Source organism: Mercenaria mercenaria, chromosome 7 (assembly GCF_021730395.1).
Source record: "Mercenaria mercenaria strain notata chromosome 7, MADL_Memer_1, whole genome shotgun sequence".
NCBI classification, from domain to species: Eukaryota; Metazoa; Mollusca; class Bivalvia; order Venerida; family Veneridae; genus Mercenaria; species Mercenaria mercenaria.
The window spans coordinates 8,633,849-8,645,804 of record NC_069367.1 but is presented as its reverse complement, the minus strand read 5'-3'; the positions used below and the strand labels follow the sequence as shown (position 1 = coordinate 8,645,804).

Below are 11,956 nucleotides of genomic sequence, written 5' to 3'. Positions count from 1 at the left end.
TCGCATCCAATGGGTACCAGCAAATTTCTTGGAGTAAGGTATAATTGGTTTGAAATTTTTTTTAATAGGGTCGCTCAAAAGAGCTTATGTTCTTTGTTTTCACAAAGCGACGGAGTCTCACGTACTACACCTGTTTAACGAAATTCGCCATTATAGTGCAATGACCCGGAAACATCACGGCACGACATTAGATTTTATCCCACAACGAAAACGGAAGTGCACCGTCTAAGATGGTTGACAAGTTGACACAAATCTTCGTTTTTAAAATGTGTCAAAGTGTCTAAAGGGGATGAAAGTTGAAGTGCAGATGTGACTTGCGTGTGAGTTCATTCTGTTCCACATATATTTTCACAAAGCTACTGATAATGGCAATTCTGCCAAGCCATTCGCATTGGAGTAAAATTTACTGTATCCACAGGTCCCAGTTCTGGCTACCATATTCCATAATTGATGCTGTTTTCATTTTCTGATGTTCATGTCCATTAAGTTATGGCATAACCCAATTTGGTTAACTGTCCGCATCATCTCCCACACCTAGTCTAATGAAAGAGACATTGGGGTATCCAGATTGGAAGTGTGAAGCGGTTGCATCTGTACCTTCGTCTTCTAAATACTACACTCCCTCATAATAATGAAGATTATTTGATTAAATACCTGTAGAATCTGATTCTAGAGGTATGGATCCATACCTATAGACATGTCTGTAAGTGGTTTTCTAGACTAGAGGTATGGACCACCTTTTCTAAAATTTTAAGGTTAGTTATATAGTTTAAATCATGCTGAAAATGACATAACGAATAATACTTACAAATGTTCACTTAAAACTTGGATCAAAATGGTTTACCCGATTCAGATTCATGGTGTTCAGTATGTTGTAAAACTGATTTCTGTTTAAACAGTTTTTTTCTCTTTTACAAATTTTCAGGAGTATAGTTACTTCTACTAATTTTTTTTTACCATTTTACGTATTCACAACACAAGAATTATAATAAGTAAATACTTATAAGTCCAAAAAATTACCTGGATCCCTGAACGATGTTCAGTTCTTGAGTACAATGATTTGGACTACTTGCACAGCCCCTCGTGAGAAACTAAAGGCGTCATGCAAGGATCAGAGCACATCAGGATAAAAATTTTGAATATTTATAAGTTTAATTGGTTTATAAATATAGTCATTATCAACAAAATTCATGAAATGCATACCTTGGAAGGTTTAAGTTCACATAATTTAATTGGTACACATGCTATCCTTACTGGTTTGGCTTACGTGCATGGCTTAATTCACGATCTGATATTTTACAGTCACCATCCTGCTTAGCCTCACCCAAGTCCAACTTAATTGACGCTATCCTAGGAAATATTGAGTTATGGAAAAAATTTCCAATACAAATGTCATCACTACCAATACGGGTTTAAAATTTAATGCTGATTTTGTTGCAAATATGAGATAAATTCAAATAAAACTGATGTATGTATCAAAAGTGGATTCAATTCCCCATTGATTTATGTAAAAACTGACAAATAATTATAACAAAAGAAACTGAGCACAGAGAATGTTTTCACAATATCAGCATTTTTTTAGCTCCTGAATGGTGAGCCTTTTGTGACAGCTCAATGTGCGTCGTGTGTCAAGGCGTCTGCCACAGGATCTGAAGGTCGAAGGTTCGAGCCCCATGGGAATCTTTTGTTCTGGGAATGTTTGTCATTGGGCTCTTTCCGAAATGGCTGGTACATGAGTCACAAGCTAGTTGAATGAATGGTTACCAAGTTCTATACGCCTGGCATAGTGGTAGGAGTTGGGAGGTAATTGGTACACACTGTGAAGGTGTCTCATAAGCCAAATTGGCTGGTCCTTTCAATAATATTAATAATAGATTATAGTCAGTATCAATAGGGGTGACACTTTAATAAACAAGACCTTTACCTTATATATATTTTCCTTCTATTTCTCAGGATGGTCATCATGGAGATAGAGGTACAGAAATGCGGGGTGAAATTTGACCCGCCAGCAATTATGATTGTCTATAATGACAAGGGATCCCAGAAGCACAGACAGAGGACCATGCCACTACGGGATTTCACTAAAAATACAAACATAGAAAAAGCAGCTGAAGAATTACTTGCAAATCCTCGTCACGGGAAATACGTTTCTCAAATTCCAAAAGCTCAATTAGTCAGACTTGTGACAATTATCAGAGATAAACTGAATGGTATGTCCTTAGAGGCAAGCTTAGCAAGAAACGATGCCATGGATAAAATAGACCCGGAAGAAAACTTAAACACTGTGGATGAAGAGACTTTGAAACGTAAAAAGGCAGTTATGGATCGAACTTTTGAGAAGCATCAGCTCAAACCTGATGATCCAGATTTCAAATACGATATCGAAAAAGAGTTTGATGAGCAAGATGTGATAGAATCAGGCTGGGACTCGGGAGATGATGGATCCGATTTAGAATTTTAACTTAAGTTTGATTTGTTTGAAATGTCATTACGTTGATCTGAATTTGTAATACATTCCTAATGGAGAACAAGGATGTAGCTGCCCTAGTGCCTGTAGAATTTAGTACTGTAACCAGAGTTTTAATCAGAAACTGATAACAGGAGCAGAAAAGGAAATGGAAATCTCTTTTTCTCAATTTTTATCTCTCTCGTACTTTTTGTCCAGCTTTGCTTGGCATAACCTTAATACTGATAGTAATGCTACCTTTGTATATTCCAGAGAGGTACAGATTTTCTAAAATAGCATGATTAAGAAACGAAATTTTGAAGTAGATACACGCTTAAATATTTTTTTCCTTTTACGGTAGTTCTTCTTGTTTGTTAGACTGGAAGTCTTGGTGTATTATCATTTTAATGGTGCAGAGCTGCCTTAAATTATAATTGTTGTGTCTTTTTCCAAAGAATTATTTAGGATAAAAGCCATATAAAAAATATATAGGGCAGAGAATGTAATTTCATTGTAAAAAAATATGGATAGAAATTATCTGCTTAACACATGTACGAATTTAGACACCCTTTAATAAAGTGAGGTAGAGGTTGAATTAATGGATTGAACAGAAAATACAAACTACTCGTTATATACTCTTAAATGGTTCAGTTATTATATTAGGGACTATATGTTATAAAGATTTCAGATTTATAATATATGCTATCATGGAAGCAGCACTATTTTAAGATATTCTAATGCAGATGTCGTAAACCTGTTTACTTACACGAAAAGCTTTTTTTAAATGCTTTATAATTGGAATTGGTTTGAAAGGTAAAATAGTCACCATTTTTAATGGCCAAAATATAAGCTATAGTGCATTTTATTTGACCTGGCGGGGCATGGTTTCGCCACGGTCCACTACATTATTGTGCAGGGTATGTAATACATGTAACCAATCAAGCGGTGAAATTTAGTCCTTGGTTACCGAAGATTACAGATTAAACAGTTACATTGCCCAACCTATTTTGCTCGTTTTTTGAGACTACCATTATTTGCAGAAGTCGGAGATTAACTCCGCCCTGCCAGGTCGAACAAAACGGACTATAAATGTACTGTAAGGAAATAATCTATAGCAAAAATCAATGCCATATGAAAATTGCTTGTTTTATAATAAGTTTTACAATTTTTGCTGTTTAGTTCCTGTTTGAAAGAGCATTGTGCTTATTTAAATATTCGTCGCTTGGCTGTGTTTGAAGTAGAGTTTGACTTGCGGTATTTGATTTGATTTGAAGCATTTTTGTGATGATTTTTTTTGTCAGGGAAAATTTTAAATCCAGTTTCTTCCAGTGTTTTGAAAAAAAATGTCTCGTCAGCAGTTTGTCCTGTCGAAAAGTTACAATGTATTAGTTTGTCATAATCTAATTTATTATAAAAGAGAGTAAAAAAAACTGTGTGTTAAATTGTTAGAAATGGTCAATGGCCCCAAGGGAAGTTAATTAAACTTGTGTGGGTGTATATAAACCAGTAGATAGAATCTCGACATATAATCACTTTAATACCTTTTGCATAATATTACTATTATATTAAGGGACTTGTAACAGTAATGAGCCATTTTCATTCAATTTTTCATTCTATTTGAGATTTCAGCATTTCCTAGCAAGTACAGAAAACTGCAATAAGCGTGCACATGTATGTATTACATTAACAGTTGAAGTGTGCCAATTTCATGCTCGAGAATAGGTTTTCGCACGGAAATTGCGGACTATTATTTTGGGTGCGCAACCTTAAGGGCAGAGTTCATAGAAGTTATGATAAATATAATTATTTTGATATGTAGAATAAGATCTTTTTTATGCCCCCCTTCAAAGAAGGTGGGGTGGATTATTTTGCAGGTGTCGGTCTGGATGTAGACCAATCCGTTTCTAGATGATAACTTAAGAATGCTTTGGCCTAGGATCAGGAAAGTTGACAGAATGGTTGGTCATAACCAGCAGATGACCTCTATAAATTTTGAGATCAGAAGGTCAGGGGTCAAGGTCACAGTGACCCGGAAAAGTTAAATGGTTTCCCGATAATAAATCAAGAATGCTTGGGCCTAGGATCATGAAAGTTGATAGGGGGTTGGTCATGATAAGCAGATGACCCCTATTGATTTTGAGGTTAGTAGGTCAAGGTCAAAAAGACTAGGAACAGTTTTAACGGTTTCTGGATGATAACTCAAGAAGGCTTTGGACCATGAAAGTTTATAGGTAGGTTGATCATGACCAGCAGATTACCCAGATTAATTTTTAGGCCAGTAGGTTAAAGGTCAAAGACACAGTGATCTGGAACAGTAAAACCATTTCCTGATGATAACTTGAGAAAGCTTGGGTCTAGGATTACAAAACTTAATAGGGAGGTTAATCATGACCAGCAGATGACCCCAGTTGATTTTGAGGTTAGTAGGTTAGAGGTCAAGGTCACAGTGACCTGGAACAGTTAAAATGTGTCTGGATGTTAGAAATTTAATAGGGAGGATTACATGATCAGCAGAAAACCCCTATTGATTTTGAGGTCAATAGGTCAAAGGTCAAGGTCATTTTGACCAAGAACAGTAGAACTTTTGTGCACAGTGACCAAATAATTTCTGGTGCTTGTGCAATTACTGAATATATCAAGGGGGTCATTTCATGTTCTACAAGCTCTTGTTGCTAGAGATCTTGTAGACTTTGATGCTAGACTTACAGAAGATAGTTTTATGCAATTAGAGTTTTGGTGTTTTAAGCAGGTTTTTTTCAGAATAGTACAAGCAGCAAATATTAATCAGGGATTATTATATTTTGTTCAATTGTTGTATCGTTCATTTCTGTGATTTTGTTACACGTCTTACGATTTTTTTGTGTGAATTTTTTATCGTCTTGTTAATTGGTGCACATAGCTAGATAATTGTGACTAAATATAGTAGACAATCCACAGGGGTTTGTGATTTTGTCACAAAAGTTACAGTAATGTTTTTGGGCTAACATTCATCAATCTTCTTTTTGCTTGCTGTTAAACAGGTGTGTTACCAGTTTTAAGCTTGTCTGATTTTTAGCTCACCTGTCACATATTGACAGGGTGAGCTTTTGTGATCGCATTTTGTCCGTCGTCCCTTCACAATTTCTTGTGAACATGATAGAGACCACATTTTGCAATCAATTTTAATCAAACTTGCACACAACTTGTATTGGCATAATATCTCTGTTCCTTTTGAAAACTGGCAATATCCTGTCATGGGTTCCACAGTTATGGCCCCTTAAAGGGCCAAAATTTGCTATTTTTGGCTTGTGAACATGATAGAGACCACATTTTGCAATCAACTTTAAACAAACTTGCACATAACTTGTAGCAATTGGTATAATATCTCAGTTTCTTCCGAAAACTGGCCAGATTCCATCATGGGTTTCAGAGTTATGGCCCCTTAAAGGGTGAAAATTTGCTGTTTTGGCTTGTGAACACAATAGAGACCACATTTTGCAATCAGCTTTAATCAAACTTGCATACAACTTGTATTGGCGTAATATCTTGGCTCCTTTCGAAAACGGCCAGATCCCATCATGGGTTCTAGAGTTATGGCCCCTTAAAAGGGCCAAATTTGCTATTTTGGCTTTTGCAGCCATATAGAGACTTCATTTATGGTTTGATTTGATACAAACTTGCAAAATGTCTTTAACAACAATAACTCTTGGATTCCAACAATAACTCTTGGATTCCATGATGAATCTGTCTGTCAGATTCATTCATAGGTTCTGGAGTTACTGCCCCTGACTGACCCCTGAAAGAGCCAAAACTTGTTAATTTTTACCTTGAGAACATGATAGAAGTGACATTTTATATTTGATTTTAACCAAAATTACACACAACTTAAGTCACAAAAAGATCTGGGTTCCTTCTGAAAACCGGCTAGATTCCATCACCAGTTCTAGAGCTACTGCCCTTGAAGGGGGCAAAATTTTCTATTTTGGCCCTTCCAGCCATATAGAGGTTTCATTTATGCTTTGATTTAATGCAAACTTACACAGAATGATTATCTTGATGATCTCTAGTCCTGGATTGAAACTGGGTCATGTCGGATGAAAAACTAGGTCATTAGGTCAAATCAAAGGAAAAGCTTGTTAACAACCTAGAGGGAACATTTATGACCCTATCTTCATGAAACTTAGTCAGAATGTGTATCTTGATAATTTCTAGTCAATGATAAAAAATGGGTCATTTGGGGTAAAAAACTAGGTCACCCGCTCAAATCAAAGGAAAAGCTTGCTAACACTTGAGGCCACATTTATGACCCTATCTTCATGCATCTTTGTCAGAATGTATATTTTGATGATTCCTAGGCCAAGCCGAAACTGGGTTATATGGGATCTGAAACCAGGTCACCCGGTCAAATCAAAGGAAAAGCTTGTTAACAATCTTGTTCATTTGATGTGCATGAAACTTGGTCAGAATATTTCTGTGCATGAAATATCGAATGAATTTTTACCTGGATCATGTGGGGTCAAAAACTAGGTCACCAGGTCAAATCAAAGAATAAGCTTGTTTACACCCTAGGGGGGCACATTTTTGATTCTGTCTTCATAAAACTTGGTTAGAATACTTGTTATCATGAAATCTTGGATGATTTTAAATCTGGATCACATGGGGTCAAAAATTAGGTCACTAGGTCAAATCAAAGGAAAAGCTTGTATACACTCCAGAGGCCACGTTTTTGCTCCAGTCTTCATGAAACTTTGTCAGAATGTTTGTTTTCATTAAATTTTGGACAATTCTGAATCTGGGTCATATAGAGTAAAAAACTAGGTCACTAAGTCAAATCAAAGAAAATGCTTGAACACACTCGATAGGCCACATTGTTTGGTCCAAATGTAATGAAAATTGGTCAGAATATTTGTCTCCATAAAATCACTAGGTAAACATGTTTTCACTGTTATGGTGTGTTGCTCAGGTGAGCGACTTAGGGCCATCTTGGCACTCTTGTCGATTATCAGCATTGATTAAAATTTTTGTTTAGGTCCACCTTTTCTGAAACCATAAGAGCTACAGCTTCGAAACTTTGCTCACTTGTTTGTCATCATTAGGTGACTCAGTAGGCCAAGAGCCATAACTCTGATATGCATTTTGTCAAATTATGGCCCGTTTTGTACTAAGAAATGGTTAAAGTTTTTGTTTAGGTCTGCCTTTTCTCAAAACTGTTAACAGCTACAGCTTTGAAACTTTGTACACTTGTTTATCATCATTGGGTGACTGTGTATGCCAAGAACCATATCAATAACTCTTATATGCATTTTGTTAGAATAATTGCCCTTTTTTACTTTAATAGAAAATTTGAGTTTCTTGTTTAAAATTTTTGTTTAGGTCAGCCTTTTCTCAAAAACTGCAAGAGCTACAGCTTTAAAACTTTGCACACTTGTTTATTATCATTAGATGACTGTGTATACTATAAGAACCATAACATTAACCTGCATTTTGTCAGAATTATGGCCCTTTTTGTAATCAGAAAATCTGAAGTATAACTCTTTTCTGGCATACTGACCAGCACTTGCAGACAAGCGAGGGTACCCGTAGGCAGTGCTCTTGTTTTACAATCATTTTGCAGTCTTTCATTTTGACTTACATGTTTAATGGTTACGGGCCTCCATGCTTATTGGTTAAAGTCGCTCACCAATGGGTTCGAGTCTCGCTAGGGTGTTGGAGTCTTCATGTGAAGACCCATCCAGCTGGCTTAAGGAAGTCTGTGGTTCTACCCATTGTACAATTGTGTCGATGTGACGTTAAACCAAACAAAGAACAAATCGAGTAACATTAGTAGGACTAAGGTGATCGAAGCTCATTAGAAAATGTGTCCCGTTCTAGAGGAATATTGCAACTCACATTAGATTCTGTTTGTCTTCCTCCCACCACAAAAAATTTGAAAGGCCATTATATGGCATATAATTGTGTCCATGCTACTTTAAACCCAGCAAAACCAAACCAAACTGCTAGAGATCACCAGTCTGCTTTGAACATTCACAAGCCCATATGTGGTAAACTTTGAACAATTACAAGCCCCTGTGTGATATAGAAGGGCACATAAGCCTATTTTGCTGTGACTAGATAGACAGATGTAGTTGTAGCGTTCACAATGTGTTCACTGTATTAATCCGTCCAGACCATTCAAAATGTTACATACTGTAGTTGAAATTGTGTACAAATTATGCTGTCTGTGACAACAGTTACTTTTATGTATTTTTGCAACTATTACTGAATAAATTTTTCAAGAATCTGAAATATTGTTGTAAGTTATTATAATGTTCCCCCACCCCCTTTCAAAGAAGGATGGGTATATTGTGTTGCAGATGTCTATCAGTGTATGGGTCTGTTGGTCAGTCAGTAGACCAATTAGTTTTCAGATGATAACCCAAGAACTCTTGGGCCTAAGATCATGAAAGTTGATATTCAGGTTAGTCATGATGACCCCTATTGATTTTGAGAACACTAGGTCAAAAGTGAAGGGGACAGTGACCTGGAACAGTTAAACGGTTTTCAGATAATAAATCATGAACACTTGGGCCTAGGATCACGAAAGTTGATAGAGAGGTTAACCATGACCAGCAGATGACCTCTATTGATTTTTAGGTGAGAAGGTCAAAAGTCAAGGTCACAGTGACCTGGAACAGTTAAACCGTTTCTGGACGTTTACTTGGGAATGCTTGTGCCTAGGATCACGAAACGTAATAGGGGGGTTGATCATGACCAGCAGATTACCTCTATTGATTTTAAGGTAAGTAGGTCAAAGGTCAAGGTCATTGTGACCTGTAACAGTAAAACTTTCTGGACGATATAACTTGAGCAGGGTTTTCCCTCGGGTTTTTATTTGGGAGTCCATGGACTCCCATGGCTGCTAATTTAAGGGTCCCTAATAATTTTTGGGGGTCTACAAAGTATTGATCTTGAAAATGGACATTATTACTATAAAAATTTACCCTAAAACCGAATGAACTTAATTGTATCTTTTTAATTTAGATAGCAGTTGATTCAATATTTCGGAATGGTATCTTTCAAAATGGCATGAGCTTCTCAATTCAGACTGATTACAAAAGGTGTGATAGTCTTTTTGTTATGATTAAATAGCCAGTAATTACCGGCAATTAACGTGTCACCTCGTGTCAATTATGTTGTTCACAGTTTTATCTCGGTTAAAGATAATACTCGATCCTTAATTACTATCATAATTTCTGTAATTTATTAATATTTTTTAATCAAAATACTTTAAATTTATATGAAATTAATGTTGTTTAATAAAAAAATAAACCATTCGATCTTTTACGGAACGTAACGGCAATCTTAAAGTTTAAAACGGCAATCTTAGATTTTAGCGGTGACAGTTAGCGGGGAGAGTAGGTTCCCTTTACCAAAATGGCGAACATCGATAACAAAACTTGTTTTGAAGTTGGAAAATCGTCTATACCTGTGTATAATGAGCACCCACGATTCCGTGATGGTCCCGGTGGTAAAAAACTGCGCATTTTACATGGGTATCTGCGTAAAGGAGTTTCGTGACCGATTTTGCGGGTCCAGTGGGACGCAGAGGCACTAAAAAATGCGAGTTCAAAGCAGTAAAAGCGCGTCAGAGACGCAGAAAACCTGCGTCCGGGAAAACCCTGACTTGAGAATGTTTGGGATTTTATAGGGATGTTGATCATGACCAGCAGATGACCTCTATTGAGTTTGAGGTAGGTAGGTCAAGGTCTTATTGACCTGTAACAATTGAACCGTTTCCGAATACTTTAAATTGCTTGGGCCTAGGATCACAAAACTTATTAAGGAGATTGAGCATGACGAGCAGACGACCCCTGCTGATTTTGAGGTCGATAGGTCAAGGTCTTGTTGACACAGAACAGTAGAACCTTTTTGCCAAATAGCTAGAGAATGCTTTGGCCTATGATCACATTTGATACGGAGATCACTTAAGACTGGTAAATGACCTATATAATTCTTGATTTTAGGCAAGTACGTCAAGCGTCCAGTGCACATTGACCAAACAATTTCTGATCCTTTTGCAGTTACAGAATGCATCAAGGGAGGCATTTCGTATTCTACGAGCTCGTATTTCAACTATTTTTACAAATCCGCAAATTCTGTGATTATGGGACGTTTGTATGAAAAGAATTAGAACCGCGTTCTTACCTTTGCATGATCGTAACAAGCAACTAACAGGTTATGAACAGTTAGTTTCGCTGTATTCCAGCAGGTATAAAAGTTTTTGATTTCATAGTCCTGGATGGCACCATATAATCTATACTGTGTTGGTGTGCCGTAAATCCCAACAACAAACTGTGCTGCCTTTAAGTTTTCTATGAAGCTATCATATTTTAAGAAATGAATTTTTTTTTCGTTGTTTATGTGAAATGAACGACAAATTAAACATAAATCGCTATGCGAAATGAACGACAGAATAGGATCGGCAAATCCACGAATCACGCTAGCGATTTATGTTTAATTTACCGATCCTATTCTGTCGTTCATTTCGCATGAACACCGAAAATGTTTCATTTCTTATATTTACATTATATTTTCTTTCCATTTGTAAACAAAATTATATTATAAATTTCACACCTTTTGTTGCATTTAACATTACTGGTACTGATGATAAACCCGGACAGATGATAAAGTCGACCACCTTGGAAATTTTCGATTGCAATCAGTTATTTATAAAGTTGAACACACCATCTAATAGTTTCCATGTATAACACCAACTGGTGTAAACAAAAACAAAATGGGTAAATATTCTGTATAAATAAATGACTTACATAAATTTGTATAAAAAATATTTATCCAAAATTACTGGGGAAGAGGGTGTTTTTTTGCGCATGCTCACTGTCGAAACACGAAGGCCTGACATTTGGTAACTTTTCATTACTTGATCAGAAATGACTGTTGCAGCTTTTTGGGGAAAGTTTCAATATGAGAATACCAAGAAAATTTTGTAAATGACAAAGTGTTCGAATTTATCACCAGTCAACGTTCATACAGTCCCCATTTTACATACCCCTTTCAGGGCCTCTCTTCGTGTGAGTTTGTTTACTAAATGTAAATTTGAATTATGTAAAGTTTTCAGCAAAGGTTAAGCTTTATTTTGATACCGACCGTTGATTACAATTTGCAGAAATAAAAAAGTTACAGGTAAAAAACCTCATTTTCTGTTCGGGTTTATCATCAGTACCAGTAAATTAAGCTTCCCGGTCATTCTGTTCACCAGACGGAACAACTGCGACGTCATCTAATGAACGTCCTCCTTGAATAATATGCGGACGTCAAAACAGTGGCTCGTTATCTCTATGCAGCCTTGATGTGACTTTCCTTTTGCTGTTCATACGTAATGAACGTCACAATTTTCAATGGAAAAGAATACATTTGTGTAGGATGAATGTAAATATTTTCACGTATATTTTAAAAAAAACATTGCTTAATGTTGATCCTTTACAGGCATTCCGATGGATGAAAATCAGTGTCGGCTCAAAAACATGTGGATAT

The 11,956-nt window shown here is 36.3% G+C and overlaps 1 protein-coding gene across 1 annotated transcript; it reads left to right on the top strand.

The window, feature by feature from the left end:
- The first annotated feature begins 205 nt into the window (after positions 1-205).
- On the top strand, positions 206-8,710 carry LOC123555010 (centrosomal protein of 19 kDa-like). The gene is made up of 2 exons (XM_045345517.2): positions 206-320; positions 1,954-8,710. The coding sequence occupies exon 2, from the start codon at positions 1,955-1,957 to the stop codon at positions 2,459-2,461; it is 507 nt and encodes a 168-aa protein (XP_045201452.2). The 5' UTR covers positions 206-320; position 1,954; the 3' UTR covers positions 2,462-8,710.
- The last annotated feature ends 3,246 nt before the right edge of the window (positions 8,711-11,956 follow it).